Source organism: Pocillopora damicornis, chromosome 6 (assembly GCF_964200805.1).
Source record: "Pocillopora damicornis chromosome 6, jaPocDami1.2, whole genome shotgun sequence".
Classification (NCBI taxonomy): Eukaryota; Metazoa; Cnidaria; class Anthozoa; order Scleractinia; family Pocilloporidae; genus Pocillopora; species Pocillopora damicornis.
Genome location: NC_142675.1, coordinates 15,995,420 through 16,015,000, shown reverse-complemented (window position 1 = coordinate 16,015,000; position 19,581 = coordinate 15,995,420). Strand labels below are relative to the sequence as shown.

The 19,581-nt window shown below is 37.4% G+C and overlaps 3 protein-coding genes and 1 long non-coding RNA gene across 7 annotated transcripts in view; 3 read left to right on the top strand and 1 right to left on the bottom strand.

Moving 5' to 3' along the window:
- Window positions 1–3,381, top strand: part of LOC113668766 (long-chain-fatty-acid--CoA ligase 4) — an 11,761-nt gene extending 8,380 nt beyond the window's left edge. Inside the window, exons 9-13 of the mRNA XM_027184714.2 lie at window positions 461–633; window positions 922–996; window positions 1,604–1,795; window positions 1,882–2,157; window positions 2,706–3,381. Of these exons, the coding sequence (XP_027040515.2) occupies window positions 461–633; window positions 922–996; window positions 1,604–1,795; window positions 1,882–2,157; window positions 2,706–2,860 (871 nt within the window). The 3' untranslated portion in view covers window positions 2,861–3,381. The remainder of the gene's footprint in view (window positions 1–460; window positions 634–921; window positions 997–1,603; window positions 1,796–1,881; window positions 2,158–2,705) is intronic.
- A 305-nt stretch (window positions 3,382–3,686) lies between these two features.
- On the bottom strand, window positions 3,687–10,707 carry LOC113668767 (betaine-homocysteine S-methyltransferase). Of its 4 annotated transcripts, none has more exons than XM_027184715.2 (12): window positions 10,373–10,707; window positions 10,125–10,192; window positions 9,702–9,747; window positions 9,425–9,534; window positions 8,730–8,847; window positions 7,995–8,081; window positions 7,330–7,404; window positions 5,887–5,958; window positions 5,732–5,776; window positions 5,423–5,496; window positions 4,769–4,848; window positions 3,687–3,938 (listed from the first exon to the last, which is right to left on the bottom strand). In XM_027184715.2, exons 1-12 carry the CDS (start codon window positions 10,493–10,495, stop codon window positions 3,871–3,873), a joined length of 966 nt encoding a protein of 321 aa, XP_027040516.2. In that variant the 5' UTR covers window positions 10,496–10,707; the 3' UTR covers window positions 3,687–3,870. The 4 variants fall into 4 exon arrangements, with proteins under 4 accessions (XP_027040516.2, XP_089065463.1, XP_089065462.1 ...); XM_089209337.1 differs by having other exon boundaries at window positions 4,755–4,848; window positions 10,373–10,703; XM_089209336.1 differs by having other exon boundaries at window positions 5,423–5,484; window positions 10,373–10,703.
- On the top strand, window positions 5,722–9,674 carry LOC149044201 (uncharacterized). Its single transcript, XR_016187648.1, has 3 exons — window positions 5,722–6,110; window positions 7,955–8,094; window positions 9,335–9,674. It is a non-coding gene; the product is annotated as an uncharacterized LOC149044201 (long non-coding RNA).
- Window positions 10,708–11,471: 764 nt separating the features above from the next.
- Window positions 11,472–19,373, top strand: LOC113668793 (nucleoside diphosphate kinase 7). The gene is made up of 15 exons (XM_027184746.2): window positions 11,472–11,609; window positions 11,685–11,795; window positions 12,203–12,307; window positions 12,951–13,012; window positions 13,199–13,239; window positions 13,890–13,959; window positions 14,498–14,548; window positions 14,949–15,103; window positions 15,457–15,509; window positions 16,008–16,110; window positions 16,623–16,687; window positions 17,106–17,174; window positions 18,228–18,329; window positions 18,728–18,835; window positions 19,163–19,373. Exons 1-15 carry the CDS (start codon window positions 11,607–11,609, stop codon window positions 19,205–19,207), a joined length of 1,143 nt encoding a protein of 380 aa, XP_027040547.2. The 5' UTR covers window positions 11,472–11,606; the 3' UTR covers window positions 19,208–19,373.
- Window positions 19,374–19,581: the final 208 nt, after the last annotated feature.

The window sequence follows — 19,581 nt, the reverse complement described above, 5'->3', positions numbered from 1 at the left end:
TATGAGTTTTATTAATTCTACAAGACTCTAGTTAAACTTTGACTTAAGTTAAACGGGAAAGAGATCATTTCCATCGTAAAAAGCGGTGATATAAATTTTGATTCGTTTAGTGGTACGAATTTCAACACCAGATGACGTGATCTTTATTAAGCCTGTCTCTCCTTGAAACTATCTGTCAGAGGAGTTAAAAGAATTGGTTAGGGTGGGGCCCCAGAGGAATTAACATGATGTAAGTAAAGGGACATAAAATAATATTCAAAAACAGTTGTGATAAAGTTCTTCCCAATCGTGTTTGCGGTTGAGATGTTTCCTGATCGTGTTTCACGGATGGATGGAGCAGTTGTGAGTTTTTTTACTTCTCAATACTGTTGCCCAGCTTTGATTCACAGAGGTTATGGGAAAGGTTTTGCGCTGTTTCCCTGACTCTTTCCATGACATCAGTCCCTATGTGTTTCTCCAGATTCATTTTCTCCAAGATGCGAAATCTACTAGGGGGTCGTGTGCGCCAGATCATTAGTGGTGGAGCCCCTTTGTCCGAGGACACCGAGTTCTTTATGAATGTGTGCTTCTGTTGTCCTGTTGGTCAGGGGTATGGTCTCACTGAGGTGTGTGGAGCAGGAACTGTTTGCAATGGTAAGTAATCTGAAAGGTCGTGAATAGATTGAGGAAGATAGTAACTTGTGTCTGTTGTTCAGATCAAGGAAGATTTTATTTGATGCAACTGTGGGATGATTAAAGAAAAAGACTCTCCTGAAGCTCAAGAACTTTGCATCTTTCTTAGTCGATTTACACACATAACGCTTAGTTGACATTTCTGTGTTCGCCGAGTGGTTGGTTGGTTGGTTGGTTGGTTGGTTGGTTGATTGATTGATTGATCGATTGATTGATTGATTGATTGATTGATTGATTGATTAATTGTAGCATGGGACAAGACAACTGGTCGTGTTGGGCCTCCTGTGTCTTCAGCCCAAATCAAGCTTGTTAACTGGGAGGAAGGTGAGTTGTAAACTGAAAATGTCGCGAATTTCTTCACTTTTGCATGAAAAGCGAACCCCTCTTAACTAAAAACTTGACGAAGACATGGCCAGCGCATGCGCTCACCCTACTTCAAGACGTCGAATACCACAAATTTTGAGTTCAACAAACTGAGGTTCAACATGATCATGACGACATTTGATCAACAGCCGATCAGATGTAAAACCTAAACCCGCCGCTTCTTCGTCATTCGCGTTCTTAGCGTTTAAGACCGTGTGGTTTTCCCTCTTTCTTTTAAGGGCACCCTGTCATAATTCTTTTTCATCCGACTGGTTTTGTGATCATTTCGGTTTTGATTTAACGTCTCTCAATCGAAATGCACTTAAAAATCCTTAACCCTTTTTAGATTTGAAAACAATCGTTAACCCTGTAACCCCTAAGAGAGACAATGTCACCCCTGAATCACACACTAAGGTCATGAGAATAATGGAAGGGATCAACAACTACAGAAGCTCTGGATCGTTAAGCTAATTCTCCTTGTCAGCACCTTAAGATATGTATAGAACACAGTATGGAGATTATGCATACTGACGTAAAGAGTTAACTTAACACTATTTACATTGTGAAGGTAATTACAACGTCACGGATAAACCTTACCCCAGAGGAGAGATTGTTATTGGCGGTCCAGTTGTGAACCGTGGCTACTTCAAAAATCCAACGAAAACGGCTGAAGACTTCAAAGAAGACAGAGACGGTATGCGATGGTTCCATACCGGTGATATCGGAGAGTTCCATCCTGATGGATGTCTGAAAATCATAGGTGAGGAATCAGTGTTTGATGACAAATGACAAACTTGAAAAACTTCAGGCTAAAGTTTTCATTTCATTGTTTCTTTTCCCATCCAGATCGCAAGAAAGATCTTGTAAAGCTGCAGATTGGAGAGTACGTGTCTCTTGGCAAAGTAGAAGCAGCACTTGCGCAAAGTCAGTATGTGGAAGCTTTGTGTGTGTATGCAGAGAGCTGTCAAACCTTTGTGGTGTGCTTGGTGGTGCCACGCCCTAAACAGCTCAAGGCCCTAGCAGTGTCGCTCGGCGTGCATACTGATGACATGGCTGAACAGTGCAGAAATAGAGCCATCCAGGATGCAGTCCTCAACGATCTGCAGGCTCTCGGCAAAGCTTGTAAGTCACTTGAATTAAGAGCGCGCACACGTCCCGGTAGAAAGTTGAGAAAATTTCAGGTCGCTAAACACAACGCCATAAGTCGCAAGGAAATATCACAGCAATAATTCGCTTTATGTGGCATGGAGATTTCTGTTTAGTCCTAGCGACAGAATTTTTGCCCCGCAGAAGCCACGCAACTGTTAATTACAGAGGAACCTCTCCGTTCTGGGAACACAAACTTTGGTCTCGGATAAATGTTCATGTTGTCTTTGTATCTGTTTCCTCTGTTGAAGGGAAACCACCATTAAAGGGACTCTCGCCCTGGTCCCAAGGGCGCACCGTAAATGGAGTTTCCACTGTACTTTGAAAATTTGAAATGATCGCAGAGGCTTGTGGTGAAGTCGATAGTACATACCAAGCGTACTGTCAAAAAGGGCTGTCCACTTGTGTTTCCCGGCCTCATTGGTTACAAAGTGGTGCTCTTCCTAACATGCATTCAAGAAAGGAAACCCGTTTCAAACGGTTCAGGTGTATAAGGTGACACGTTACTTCTCTCTTTCTTGCAGTGCGTCTTGAGAAGTTCGAGATCCCTCAGCGGTTGACCCTTGTCACGGAACAGTGGACGCCTGACACCGTTTTTGTTACCGCTGCCATGAAGCTCAGACGGAAACAAATCACATCGTACTACAGGCAGACACTGGATGCGATGTACAGCAATTGAACGAGGTCTTGAAGCTTCTCGGTAGAACTCCTGGCGACCGGCGAGAAATCTATTCTATGTTCTCAAGAGGGAAAACGGTCTCTATTAATTTCTTTGCTTTCAAATAACTGGATCGTCCTGTTACCGAAAATCTATTTTTCATTTTACCGATTGGTTGATTCCATTCTCGAAAAAAAATTCAGAAACCTTGAAAAGATTGTGCGAGCCATTTCATATCGATGACGGCAGAATGCAGCAGTTCGATATTGCTGGTATTGCCTGATTGAAAAGAAAACAAATCAGAGATATTTTATCCCGGGACAGTTACTGCTCAAAATGTCGTTTTTCTTTTTAACATAAGAGCTTTTAATTGGAGAAGATATTTGTGTGCTTAATAATTTTACGTGCATCTTGTCAGGAATCTGATAAAAACCAAGTTTGGTTATTGGTGTGCATGGAACTGGTTTCTGTGACTGTGCATATTCTGTTGGCTTACTCAAATACTGGCAAGGACGTTCTCGCAAATAAAACAATTATCGGAATTTTCAGTTGTGTCAGCCTTACTTTGTTCTGAAAGGAGAAGTGGCGAAGTGTATTGGACACCTGAGTTGTTCAACACGATTACATTAAGGCAGGTTTTGGGCAGTTTTCAATATTGAGTGTCAAAAGTAATCCAGGATTAATTTTCTTTTTGCTTTACTTCGCTCTGTGATTGGTCTAGGAAACTCCACTCTCAACCAATCAGATGCAAAACTTTAAGCTCTTGAAGGTATTTTCCTTCCCTCTGATTGGTCGTTGTGATTACTTTGGTTTTACGACACTCAAAAAGCAAAAAAACACTCCATTGTAAATTTCTGACTTGTTCTTGTTTCCGATTGGCTGAAATAATCCATTGACACTAACAAGAGAAGTGATTCGCGTCCAGTCAGCAATTCGTCTTCCGCCACGTCCCTGAGATCTGCAGGGAGCAATTAACGTAAAACCCGAAGGGCCTTGATAAAGCCCGAGACTGAAATCGAATCTGTTGATGGTTACCCAATACTTTCGACTATCTTTCTTATCTTGGCTATGTCCTTCGGCTGCGTCCCACAGCATCCTCCTACAAAACGTTCCCAGAAAAAAAATCTCTTTTAGCGCACAGTAAAATTGACATGTTCATTTTCATGCCAAGGAGAGGAAATACCTGATGCAGAGAGCGAAAGTCAATACCTTGAAATCTTTCTGAAGGAAACCACCCCTTCACCTTCACCCTGCTTCAACTATTGATCTTTTTAAATGATATCCACGACCCTTGAATGCACTCGTCTTGGTGTGAAACACATTTTGTCGGTGGATAAATTGGCGAAAACTGGAGGCGAAGTTGTTGGGCTAAACGTCTCCACATGAATTAAGACAGACTGACGGGAGTTGGGGTATCAATACCTGCTTTCTTTTTTTTTTTTTTTTTGAAGGCGCGAGTTCCGTGAAATCTTATTTCACTTTTGCGCAAAATTGGGGAAAAACGAGGGCGAATATATTAATTCTTAAAGGGAGGGGGGGGGATCAGTGAGCTCGTGGCAATTGAGTGCAAGTACTCCCCCCTCCCCGTAGAAGGGAGGGAAAATAAGGAATGGAGAAATACTGAAAACATAGAAGGATCTGAAGTCTTTATGGCCAAGAGGCAGGGTTACCGCTCATCGTACAACATTAAGGGAACCGGGCTCCTATCCGCTCTATCCATAACGCGCCTTTCCAATTTCAGACACACCCCATGATAATTTGGGAAGGGTGGGCCACGAAGAATGGGGCCTTAAGGTCAAATGAATGGAAACTTGAATAAGTATCTTTAGCTAGTTGGAGCACATTTCCCCTCTATTTTACCATGAAAGGAAGTGAAGTTTTAAAAGTTATCACATAAATACAGGGAAGTACCCACAACTTCACCCTCACCAATCCAACGAGCGCCAGCTGCTATCCACTCTATTACATGACCAGATAAAACTTGATGTTCATCGTCGTCCCAGACGAATCTGAAGGGATAGAAATTTCTGTTGGTGGAGAAGCACTACAGTTGCATTCCTCAGGTGGTATGAACCGTTGCTGTCATGTGACATTAACATTATAATGAGTCTTTTTAGCGGAATACACGTCCAGAGATAGAGAACTGATTCTGGGCGCTTCTTAAAAACGTTTTGGGGTTGTAGATGGTCCCACAGAAGATCACTCGTGATTCTCATACGCAAAGGAACTCCCTATGGCTGCGCCCCTGAACTGGAAAGGGACGCCGTTTATGATAAAATATAATCATTCAAAATGGGAACGTATTTTATCAGAAATGGAATATCAAGGGTGTGTCTTGAAGCACATCTCCCACTGTACTATCCCTGATTACACTTAATTGAATACCTCTGCCATATCACATCAAGATCGTAAATAGCACTGTAACCATTGATGGAAATGAATGTATTCTTCAATGTATTAACTATCGGACTAGTATCCCTTCAAATATATATTAACCACATTCAAATGATTTATATATTCGGTTTAATTTTCAATCAAACAGATAAAGAAAGAAAATATAACACGGAATAAATAAACACTCACTTTCCATCGTCGAAGCAATTAGGATAAACAATGAGGGGAAGATCAACCTTTCCTTGGATGCTCTGCAATAAGAACTGTAAAAAGAAACTTACTGGCAGGGGAGTGGGAGGGGAAACGCTACACCAAGCGGAGGTTCATTAAACACATAACTCAAGTTAAATTGCTCTGAAACAAATATCCTCAAACTGTCGCTATTCAGGCACAGTCACGTACCCAGACTTTCCGCGGTCAAGTAGTTGTAAGGTTCCTGCACTTCAGTAACACGGTAGGATCTGGGTACGAAATTTATTCAGGTATTTAAATACACACCTTTACAAATTGTGGAGGAGAACAATTCACACCAACAGCAACAATCTAGCAATAAGAAATAATTATAATTTACGTTTAATATCAAATAATGCCAACTTCAAATGTGACAAATAATCCGGACGGTGATCACACTTTACTGAATGAGTGTAGCTTACTTGTGCTGACTGGCAGACGATTTTAGTGACAACTTCAGAGAACAGTTCTCCGTGACAAGTGTGCCTTTCATCCTGCATGTCAAACAGAGACCTAATTACTTATGACTGGCATGTTCTCAGCAAAGGCATCATAAGTGCTAAGGACAAGTTGGTAATACTGTTGAGGCGACAGTGATGGTGACCATGATCCTGAATTGGGTAACAAATGGTCCTGAGTAAAAAAGGTAGCCTTTTATGACATTGTTCACTATCTGATTTAAAATGGTCGTTATGAGCATTTCTTGCCAAAAGCCATGACAGCCTGTTGCAATCCCTCAGTGTTAGCTAATCTCAATTCGTAAAAAGCTTAAGAAACGGGAAGCGCTTCAAATCTATTATTGACAATCTATCAGAATCTACTATTGACAACAGAATGAACCGTTTAGAAGCTTATATGCAGAAAATGATTCAAGCTACGCTAGAGAAAAACGTTTTGAATAGACAGCCACAGCTACTACAACAGCAAATTTTGCAACAGAAACTTCTTTGATGATTTGAGAGAACAAGACGAAGTAGCCGTTACCAAAAATGTCTCCCGTAAAGCAAAAACTCCCAAAAAGATCTCTAAAATAGTGAAGAAGTCAACACATGTCATGAGTGCTGCAGAAAGAGTCTAGTCAAGCTTACGCACAAAAAGAGGGACCAGACTTCGTGAACGGAAAAGGTCTACTTCCAAGACGGACACGTTCTACATTTTACGAACCAAACAATTGGGAAATCGCGTTATAATTTCTTTTACAAACCGTCAAAACTATCACAAAATTTGCGAGCGCGATTGGTAACTATCATTCCGATTTGAGCACTAATAGAACAGAGTCCAATTCAGTCTGTAATCATACGAGTGATTAACAAAATCAGACGACCGTGAAGCGGGAGTTCGATTTGTCAATCACGAGTATGATTACAGACAGAACAGGACGACACGAAGTCCTGTTACCAATTTATCATTATAATTACAATTTCCGAAAAAAAAAACATTTAGGACAAACACCTCCAGTAAGGAAATGTCTTGAGCAAAAAATTTGAAATTTTCCCAGTTTTCTTTTCAGGGTAAGTGGTTGTTGCTGTGGTTATTGTGATCAATCCTGTGATTGGTGGATTTAGCTGAGTGGACTTAGTATGATTGGCTGTTTCAGTTCTCTGATTATAGGTGTCCGATTACAGCCAACTGTCTGATTACAACTGTACAGAGTGATTAGTGAAATATAAAGCAGCCTATTCACCAATCACATTTGAGGAAATTGTAATGGTTATGATCATGCTTGTAAATGGTCCCTCTATCATACATCATAAACAGTCTACAGTTGTCAGGACAATATCAAAATTAAAGGCACAGTAAAAAAATAGAAAAAAGAAAATCTGTTCCTCTACATTAGGCATAACAGTAGTCAAATTGTCACACACCTTACATGAAAAGCACAGCCAAGCTTTTGATGTAGGAAATTCCTTGAGAAGCTGAATCAGAGCCTCTGCTTCTTTCTAGTAAAATTATTAATCAGTAAGAGAGGTTAGTTTACAAAGGACCACCAACTTATCAGGGTAACCTTAAGTTATTGGAAAGGTTTTATTACTAGAAGGTGCTGTGCTGGCCATCAGCAAATAAATATGAACTAGAATACAATTTTCTTAAGGGAAGGTAAAATAATTACACTGATTATCAGAAAGATGGTACCTTTATTGTTAACCCTTTCCTCGACATGGAGCCAGTTCCCAAAAATTTCAACTTCAATTGGCTAATACAACAGCTTAATTATCTGAATGAACTTTCAGAAGATTCTGAACAGCATGTCAATTGGAGAGATCACATTTGAATGCAACGTGATTGTTAAAGTTACAGTTTTACACATCAATTTTCATTGGAAAAAAATTAAGCTGTTATTTAATGTACTAGGAGAAATTATTGGAACAGCATGTACTGACTTAAGTTTGCCTGTGTGGTCTCATCATTTTTTTAATCTACCTCTCACAATCTGATCACTTCAAATTAAATTTCTGTTTCTGATCATGTTGTGTTTATTCAAATTTTTAGGCCATAAGAAATTACTGATTCATCCAAAATTTAAAAGTACCTGAGCAGGAATGGTTTCTAGAGCTAGAATGTCAACTCCAGCTTCAAGCAGTGCTTTCACTCTGGGCCTGTGCCAATCCATCAGTTGCTGAATTAAAAGAGTTAGTATTTGATCTATTTTGCATGCATGAACCATAATTGAAAATTAAAATTTTTATTTTTAAAATAGTATAAAAATACTAACAAACCAGTGGCCCTCTAAAATTATGTACAATACGGATGTTAAAAATTCTGGCATAACTATGAGATAATATAACAAATAAAAATACAGGAGATAAGAGATAGATCAATTAAAAGTACAAAAGTATAACTAAATCACAGAATAAAATAATTTAAAAGCTGCTGTTCTTCAAAAATTTTTTTCCAAAGAGTGTTCCTAAAAAAATTAAGTGATGCTATTTTCTTCATAGATAGCAGTAAGCGGTAAGCTTATTCCTGAGAACTGGAAAGAAATTCTTCACCCTTTCCCTTTGATTGTTTTAATAATATAATATTGGCATTTTGTGAACACATCAAATTTAACGTAACGTAGAATTTGATAAGTTCAAAGGCAAAAGCTTTTGTATTGGAAAGCAACTTGCTGGATAATCATTATAACATATTTAATTTAGGAAGAAAGTTATATAAAGCATTTTTGAGAGTTTAAGGTGAATGTCTCCTTCCTATGGCCAAACTTAGACAAATTGTTATGTAAATATTATAGAGAACCATCATAAATTACCCTGGTCTTAATTACCTGGATTGTCATGTTGTCAACATAATTCCCACTGTACTCAGACCAATCATGCTGACAAGCTCCATATGGACCTACTGATCCAGCAACCAGCAGTCTCCTTTTATATTCAGAATTATTACTAGATAAACAATGAGTAAAAAGAAAAAAGGTAATTTTTATCTTTAAGCAATAACATGATTTTGAGTGCAATTTGTTGTTAATAAGCACAAGTAAATTTTTCAAAGACAACAGAATTGCACAAGCCTGTAAGGAAAGTGCAATTTGCAGTCTTTGAAAAATTTACTTCCTTTTTACACCAAATTGCAAAAGAAATCATGTTATTACTTGTTAATAATGTAAACCAAAAAAAATCACAGAGACTCAAGACAGAGGAAGTTTTGGAGGCATGCACACACTATTTGTAATTTGCACTGGTGTTACATGAAAATGTACTCATTTTCAGCCAATGTACTTTATTAAACATGAAAACAGTTTAATGAAACTTAATCAAGGTGTTATATGATATTCATATAGTATACACCTGAAGTTATGTGAACTGTTTTTTTTTTCACACATGAAATTGATTTATTTATACCAACCCTTCTTTGATTATAATTTTTTGTTAGGATTTCATATTCAAGACACAACCTATGTTGGCTTTTGGCATAGTTCTTCTCTGGTTACATGGACTCATATTCAAACGAAAGCTTTAGTACCTTTTAACTTCAAGACAAGCTTCCTGTGCAATTTTTACGCTACTGTAAATTACATCCAAGGCCTTATTCTCATCAAAATCACAAAGTTGATAAAGTATCTCCAGGCTGAGCTGAAAGCATACACATAAATCAAATGTTAACAGGGTGAGCATTTTGAAATCAAGTTACGACCAACATAAACTTTTGTATTCAAGAAAATAAACAATCATAAAATACCAAATTATCCACAAAATAAATGGTCTACAAAACACCTTTTGGTCAATGTTTGATTGATTACCTGATAAGTGCCAGTTATCACAATGTCAGCCCCACTTTCAAGGAAACTAAGAAACAAAAACTATTTTTTTTAGTGGATGTACTGAGAATATAATTCGCCTTAGAGACCTATAGTCAGTTTCCTATACCAGCTAAGGGAACAAAATTTTATCCATTTTTGTTCTTTTTAGTGATGCAAATCAATCTGAATTAAAGGCCAAGGGCATGGGTAGTGGTGAACAGGGAGGACCAAGGGACACACCCATTTACAGTGCACCTCAAGGTACCTCAAGCACAACTTTATTAGCTTGTGGGGAAGTGGGGGGGCAGGAACCTCATGGGCTGGAATTTTCATGGGAAACTTCAATCAAAATGCTGATCGTAGCCTCTACCTAAAGAAGTTCATTTTGACGAAGTTAGGTCGGTAAATTGCAAAGCTTCTTACCTTTTATGGACAGCTTTCACTGCCTCTGAATTTTCAATAAGAGTTCTGGTACTCCAAAGTGGATCATCCTGAGAAAAAAAAATCATCGAATCAACTGGCATATGCATGTATTCTCTCTCCTAAAAGCCCCAAGGTTTTTTACTCCGATGACTTTCAGACTTAAATCTTCTTTATTGATTTTGCTTAAAGAAAATAATGTTAAGAATTGTCATTTCATAGAAAAAGATAGGTATCTTACACCACCGTACATCGATTTTAAATCCAGCCCTTGTTAATTCTGTTCCAAGACCTCCATCTAGTACAATAAAGTTTTCCTCTCCATTTGAGTTGATGCATTCAGTCATAATAATAAGATTCAAGAGTTTGTTCATGTGATCATAGATTAAGATTCTCACGCTCGGATTGATCAAGGATTGCTCTCTATCTCTTACTGATTGCGCTCTAACTCTTACTAATTACCCCGCGCGAGGTAGTTCTAGTAAAAGTGCTAAATGGCCTCTCTAAGCCTTTTTTTAAAAATTAAAAGTTCGTTTAACCCTTTTTAGCAGAAGAACATTAACACGTGCACCACACATTAATGCACCTGTCAATTGAAACCCCCACCCCCCCCCCCCACCCCGGGGAAGTATGGGGCATTAGCCTTGGAGTAGAAAAAAAGTGTGATAATGCCCCATATATAGGGGCCCTGTTTTCTTTCTAAACCCCAAGTAAAGTGAAAAAATTCCCCCACCCCTGGGACAAACCATGTTAAATAATGTCCCAACCAACCTTCAGACCCTGCTCTGAGTGCTGCATGCCCCACACAGCCACTCTCCCTCTGGCACGTTCTCCTTAGTTAGTCCCGCACAGGAAAAGTGAAACCATTTGATTTTGCAATTTTTCCCGTCGCACCCAATCATTTCCTCTGTCATATTTGGCTTTCCACAGATGCATAAGATGTCATGATCATCTGATGATTCTGCATCTTTAGAATATTTACTTCATCTTTATCGATTTCAAAACTATAATAAATAACTCTTGAGCTCTCAGTTTAATTAGAAAAAAATATAAATCAACACAATACCTTAATGTCGTCCATCTTGAATCCGCCTAAAGCACATGGGTGCGACTCACTCGCCTCAGTCCTCGCTCGTCCACGAATGTCAAAACCTTACTAATCCCCCACCCCACGGGCAAAACTGATGCAACAAAAAACAACAAATCCCCCACCCCCTCGGACACAAAAAAGTGCCAAAACCCGTAGTTACCCCCATCAATGCCCCATACTTCCCCGGGGTGGGGGGGTGGGGGTTTCAATTGACAGGTGCATAACTCACTTCGTTAATTTTCGTCTATACCCTGTGACGTGGAAGAGTGAACACTGGAGACTGGAGACGAGTTAGTGATACCTGAAAGTGAGGCTTGCTCGTTGCTAAAACAAGAGTGAGCGCTTGATCTAAACTTAGGAAAGTTTGGATTTGATTGTGCTCGTCAACATTCACCATGGTAAGCTTTTTTGCGATTTTTTTTGCTCTCAAATATGTCAAATTAAGTTTCTATACATTTTTTTTGCATCGATAGGCAGCATCAGATGAACGGTACGCATTTTTAGCCGAATGGTACGACCCGAGGGCCTCACTGATTAGAAAATACCAACTTCTTTACTATCCAAGCGATTCATCTGTGGAAATGGTAATCATCAGTGAGAACATATTACGCTGATGCCATTTACAATTTTACTTTTCACCGATACACGAGATGGGTTTCTTCTGCAAGAATGACACTTAATCGGTGTACATAATCCTTTTCTGAAGTTAATCAATATATGCATAGATTTTTCATTCGCATGTTGTATCAAAAACTGGGATTTCTCCTTAGTGTAAACTTTTTTACCACGATTTCGTTTAGTTGAATGTTACAACCTAAATCATTCCTCACATTTTTCCCGCTGGTCTCAGCTTCAACGAGCATGTGAATCTTTTCATGGCCATATTTTGTCAGATGATAGTGCATCTATTTGTGGTGTACCTCAGTACAGATGTTCTACTGTATGTCTTTGCTACTAACGAGTTTTGAATTGTACAATGTCTTTTCCGCAGTATGACATAAAAAATCGTCGCCTCTTCTTGAAACGATCCATGATAGATGGTCTTCAGGTTCAGCATCTGTTTATAGGAGCCATCGTCAACATTCATTCTCGACAGGTACTTGCAACATTCAGAAATAAAAACTGTACCTTCTAGTGATAAATAATGGTATAAGACTGATGGGATTCTGATTTGGTCTGTAACCTTCAGAGTGATAAACAAAATTGGATGATCATGTAGCTAGGGTCTGATTTGTTAAGCATGAGTATGATTACTGACGGAATTGGACAACAAAAAGTCCCATTATCATAAAAAGACAAAAGTTAACTTTGCAAATTGCTTGACAACAGTTCAGACACATGATGCGTGCTTTCCTATTGTGCAGGCATGATGCATTAACTGTCCTGTTACACTCTCTGATTACAAACATGAAGCACTCACTGTTCTTTTAGTACTCAAATTGGGTTGGTGATAACCAAGCATGTTTGAGAATTTTACTACAGTTTTGATTAATTACAAAACTGATAGTTAGTATCAAACCTTGTGGTTATTTTTGCTTGTGTTTTTAAAAAGCTGTTTGCATGTATTTGTGTCTTCATTCAAGTCCAATGGCCCACTGCAGTAGACATTATCACAGACTTCTTAGCTCTTAGTAACTTGGAGTATATAATGAATGAATGACTTGAACAGTTTTGAACTGCAAAATTCATACTATTTACTGTCAACTGGTGCCTTATTTTTTCCTCATCTCTCATTCCAGTTGTCAATAACAGACTATGCCGATGAACGCACATCCAACCTTTTGAGAAACAAGAATGAAAAGTAAGCAAATCCTTGGTCTCAAAATAATTTAGTTAATGGTTCATGTTTGAAACACAGATTTTTTGTAATAATGATATTATTAAAAATTTGAGTGGCTTAATTTATTTGTTTTTTGTAATTAGCTGTTTTTCCCTAATATTAGTAAAGTAACTCACAATAAATGCATGTTTTGCATATTACCTCCAGAACACTAGCTATGATAAAACCAGATGCTGTTTCGCAGATGGGTATGTCATGATTTTATTCTTTTAATCCATGTTGTTATAAGTATCTTTTAAGTTCTGAGAATATGTGGAGATTTTCATGGTGAGATTCCTGAGGCAAGATCTTAGGCTTCTTGACAATGTAATTTATCTTTTTATGATTTTAAGGTCTACTTAGGCTAAGCTTGCCTGAGATAAATGGGGAGCTAGGTTCTTGTAAAAAGCATGGGTAAGGAAAAGATTCTGAGTCCCACACAGAATCATACCTCAGTCTTAGATTGCATGCTCCTGTGCATATCACTGAGCCACAGAGACTCTTTACAAATCTGAAAAGCCGTCACAAGGTCCATGTGCGACATCCATCTAGCACACTGCTGGGATCAGAATTTTCAAAAGCATTATGTGCATAAATAGAATAACAGAGATCATCATGGTAAATTTTTAGCTAGGTTATGAAATTGAGAGGAAAAGTTTTTTTCTCGTCACAAGGGTGGGAAAAAGAAGGTTTGATCTGACTACTGGTACATGTCATCCTTCCAGTATCACTGATTGAAACAGCCATGTGGTAATAAGCCAGTTATACAATGGTGAGGTCTGCTATATTGTTCTCAATGAGGGACACATGTCAGTTTCAAGTAATCACTGGTTTGAAAAGCCTTTTATTAAAATTTAAGGGAATATAATTGACATTATCCATGGAGAAGGCTTCCTCATTTGTCAAGCAAAGATGGTTAGGTTGACAAGGTGAATCTGGGACATTACTGTCTATCAATTATTATTATTATAGATAAATTTAATCAGATGTATAATAAGCTGAATTGTATGCTTTGATTGGTTCTTATAAATGATGTACAAGAGGACAGACTCACAGCTGAGATAATTAACAAAATTTTGTTTCTTTATTTGTAAAACAAATAGATTCCGTGTTTTCATGGGTTCACTTATTGATCACATAACACGTCAAATTTGGTAATTAAGGACATAAACTGCATCTTGTGTACACTTTCTTGTTCTTATCACATTTTGATGTCATCTGTGATCTATTACTGAATAGATGTACAGTACAACAACGTGCAGGAAACCTTTTGGTAAATCTGATGATAAACTTCAAGAAACACTTTTTTGTTGAATAAAACTTTCATTCTAACATTGAATAATGAGCAGATTCAAATACTAATTTAAGTGATGGTCAGGAGACTCAGTATTAAAGATATTTAGTGACTGACTGAAAAACAGCATAATATAAGTTCATCCTGACAGTTTTTATTTCCATACTCTGTAGGCATGAAGCATCACTGTTCTATTCAGAGCACAAAGGGAAACCCTTTTTCGAGTAAGTCTACTATATAATTAAGAAAAAGTATCAGCTAGGTGTTACATGTATTTTCCAGTTGATATTATTATAATAACAGCAAGTTCTGGTGTAAAATTTATAATGAAAGCTGTAGCAACAGCAAGGAAAAATTGATTATTAGAATTAAAAAAATAGACTTATAGATGTGGGGTCAGTTTGACTGTTTAAAGACTGCAGCCATTGCCATCAATTTCAAAGCTGAGTCAGAGAAACAAAATGATCTAGTAATGAGTTTTAACAGAAGTAAATGTAATTAGAGCTTTTATTCTTTCAAGCTTTATTATGGAAAGGAGCCTATGGCAGCATCTAATTTTTCAGTCTGTAAATTATGTAATTTTCCTGCATTCTGGTATCTGATGGTTAATGGCTCTGGTTTTAGCTATTTAGTGGAATTCATGGAAAGTGGTCCTGTTGTTGCCATGGAGTTGAAAGGTGCTAATGCAATTACAAAGTGGCGGACACTTTTAGGACCAACAGACTCAGCAACTGCCAGAATCCAGGCTCCTCTGTCAATCAGAGCAAAATTTGGTACAGGTATGTATTCAGTTATGTGGTAAAGATTCATAACATCATACAGAATAACCAAAATTACATTTAAAATTAGACAATTAGAGAAGGTAAAATAAAGGCAAATGTGAGTCTGGTAGGAACCAGGGAGGGTTGAGGGTTCTTTAGAAAATTTGGCATGGCTAAAATTCTTCCCAGGGTCAAAACCCTTTTCTTTTTTTAATGTACCAGTTTTGATGACAAAGATGACCTTGATATGCCTTCCCTAAAATTTACACTCCTATTTTACTGCAACAGTTGCCTTTTGTTGTTAGCTATACATCTTAGATCATTTTCAATAACTTACCTATTCTTAACCACTATGTTGGGATTTGTTGCAGACACCACAAAAGATGCTGCACATGGTTCAGATTCACCACTAGCAGCTGAAAGAGTAAGAACATTTATTTGGTGGTAAATTAACATTTTAAGTAATTATGTACCATTGTCTTGCCAAATTAATAGTTATACAATTCTTTTTTAACTCCACATAGTCCACTGCCTTTAGTTAAGAAAATTAAAAACAGTTGTCGGTAGTGAGTTCAGGTATATAGTAACCAGTTCAACATCAAACATTGATCAGTATGCACATTCTCCTTGAACTTTTCTCTATACATTTCCCATAGTACTGACAAAGAATTTGTTTAACAATCAAGAGATCCTTGAGTGGGTGGTCATTTCCTTTATTCTCATAGCGTTAATGTTTGAGTCAGTATTGATAATGTACAGAGAAATTGAAAAAAACTGAAAGATTGAAGAATGCTCTTTAAGTGGAATAATTGGCTCTAAATTTAAGGTAGAAGGAAGCACAAGAGTAACATTGTATCTATCTACCTTGTATTCTTTCGAAATATTTTGAGTAAAATTTCTTTCTTTTTGTTTTGACTTACAGGAAGCAAATTTTTTCTTTGGTGACAAAAGCTTCATTGGAAAAAACACTGCTTCTTTTTCAAACTGCACTCTCTGCATAATCAAACCTCATGCCATTATTCAAGGTATCATAAATCAATGCTAAGTACACAGTCATGTAATTTGATGAGGTTTTGTTATGATGCAGTTAAACCTCTCACATGGCCCATGTTAATTTTGTAATTGCCTCTTGTAATGGTTTCAAAGGAGCCAGTTACTGCTGTCTTTAGTTGAGGATTTTATTTATATCATATTTGTGTGCCCTTTTTGCACTCAAAGCTGTTTCTTCCACTACTTGTTATTGTATCTTCATGTCCCTCCTGAGGAAGCTAAGCAAACAGCTCCAGAAGCAAGCATCATGATTTGCATTTTTTTTTTGCCTTAATTTACACTCTAAGTTCAGTATGTATATTCTCCTTACTATTCACTATTCATTTCCTAAGATGCTATCAAGGAGAATTTCTTCTTTAGGTATTGATCATTACCTTTATTCTCATTACCGTAATGTTTGATTCAGTGGTTATACTTTGAGGAGAAATTAGATGCTTGCCATTCTTACGGGTTACAGGGTTAACGGTTGTTATTATTTTGCATTCAGGTAACACTGGCAAAATTATATCTGCCATAACAAGCAAGGGGTTTGAGATCTCTGCCCTTCAGATGGTTAGTAAGATGAACTACTATTAGTTACATGTACATAAGAGCACTTTTCATGGGAGAATTGCAAAACCAAATTCACAGTAAGTCATCACAGCAGCTAGGTGGAAGAAAGGAGTATATCACATGTGGCTAATTAGAATTCAAGACTATATACTTTCAGGCAAACTGCCTGCTGCACAGGAAAATACTTGTGACCAAGTGGTAATTGTTGTTATCATGGTTATAATTTGTATCTGATTGGTTGAAGAGGGTGGCATAAATTTTTTTAGACCAATCACAAAGATTTTTGGAACAAACCAATGCAATCTTAGATGTATTGAAACTCAATTTAAGATTTCTCTATTTGGAACTGAGAATGTTGATGGTCTCTGGTCACGTCTGTATGATAAGGTATGAATATTAGTTTTCCTCTGATCCTCAGTTCCATCTTGAAAGAGCAAATGCTGAAGAATTTTATGAAGTTTACAAAGGTGTTGTAAATGAATACCAGGTGAGGTGCCGCACATGAACCACTTTTGAACCTTTAACCCTTTAACTCTCAAACCAAGTTTGTAATTCTTACTGTCAACCATACAATTCTTACAATTTTGGTTCAGAGAATTTAGTATTGGATCAACTAATCATCCCCAAATTGATATTTTTCTTCATTCTCGTCCCTTATCTGGTTGATATTGTATTAATATTGTAAGGAGAAATTCTGTCTTGGTCACTCATGAGAATTAAAGGGTTAACCTTCAGAAGTGATCAACCTTTAACTCTTTACACCCTAAGGGTGATAAGCATCCAATTTCTCGTTGCTGTATCACCTCTGAATCACACATTAAGGTCACAAGGAAAATGATCACCAACAAATTCTCCCTGTCAGAACCATAGGAAATGTATAGAGAACACTCTGGAGAATGTACATACTGATGTTAGGGTGTAATGGGTCAACTTATACATATAAGATCCAATCCCATGCATTATCCAGCAGGTAATGAGAATACTCAAACTGATCGTGTAGAAGTTGTTATCTTGCTTCAACACCAAATTGCCTTGACAAATTTACAAGGAGGTATGTAACAGCTAGAGGGAAGAATTAACATTCTGATCTTAGTCGTTAAAGAGTAAAGCAAAAGAAATGAGATTTCATCCAAACATGAGTTCTTGAACCTCTCTGTTATTGTATTTTTCTTTGTTCTTCCTTTGATTGCTAAATTCATTTTGGATGAATACTCTTTCCGAATTCGAGGAATTGTCTTAAAAATACCACTCGTTAAGACACCGTTAAATTCAAATTCTTGATTTATTCGGTAGTTAAGTATTATCAACGGAATTGATAACGTAAATTGAGCAACGTAAAGAGTTTTAAGGTGGACGTTTCGAGCGTTAGCCCTTCATCAGAGCGAATGAAACTTTGAAACTCTTTACAGTGGTCGATTTACGTTATCAACTCAGTTGATAATACTATATCACCTTGTCATACTCTCCCACCGACGCAGCACCACAGTTTCTTTGGAAACTAACCCCCTTGATTTATTTGGTTTGTTCCTCTCACAATTAGAGTATGGTCGAGGAGCTGTGTTGTGGACCGTGCCTTTCTATGGAGATCAGAGCTCCTAATGCACCAGTATCATTCAGAAAATTCGTCGGTCCTTCCGATCCAGTAAGCTTATTAACCAAATTTACCATGCGCTTCTTCGCCTTACTTAAAGTTCCTTTAAGGTCCATAATTTCCGGGACGTGAAAAGAAAATTGTTTCAAAGAGACAAAACAGTAATCGTCACTATGTGGGCGCCTGTACTATTTCTAGCACTGCTAGATAAGAAGAAATTAGTTCTTTTTCACTTTGAAATAAGCTTTTGTCCGTGAAGTTTTATTTCCTAGAATTCGTGTCGCTTAACACGAGACCGCTATGTTTGTTGTTGTAAATATTGCACGATTCAATAGTAAATATTCAATATTGCGAGGGAAGAATTGTGCAAAAGTTATAAAACACTGACCTGAACCAAAACAAATCGTTTTTTTTTGTTTTGTTTTCTGTTTTTTTTTTCTTTTTTTCAGGAAATCGCTCGCCATCTACGCCCTGGAACATTGCGGGCAATGTTTGGCAAAGACAAGATAAAGAATGCTGTCCACTGCACTGATTTACCAGAAGATGGACTGATAGAGGTTAGCGTAATTGTTTTTCTTTGTCTCCTACTATTGACTTGCAACTCCTGTGAAGCCCTGACCGTCAAGTTTTCTTCTTTGATTTTCTCTAAGGAAGGCTTATAGGAAATTTTTTCCTTAAAGGTCTATTTCCACACTTCTCTGCTGCCGCCAGCTCAGTAGCCTTTTCTGTAGTTTGATTGTTCAAGAGGAATCACTTGACACAAAAGACTCAGATTGATTGGTTAGCACCGTATTGTAACAATTGTAGCAAGGATGCAAAGGAGTATTTTCCAATTCTTTGAAGTTTCAGCCGGTAATTTCGTTCCATTTTTTTTTATGATACAGGTGGAGTACTTCTTCAAAATATTGGATAACCAGCAGCGGTCTTGATTGGAAAATGTTCTCTTATGAAAATTCCACCATTGTACACACAGTTACACTATCCATGTCAGTTAACTTATCACCTACTTCCTTGTTTCATGTACAGATAGTTTACGTAAAATATTAGAGTGAACATGTATATAGTCAAATAATAAAATTTTCTTAATCAAACTAACTTTTTAGAGTACATTTTTGGGCAAATATTTCACGGTGGAGGTTATGCTGATTGAGATGAGACGAATGGAATGAGGTGGATTTTAAAGTTTGGTATTTGTGATGATATTAACATACGACGTTAATTTTTAATAAAGATTTAAAAAAAAAGAATACTTAAATACTTGCATTCTTCTTTAGTGCAAGCGAGGCGTCATACTTTAGGATCA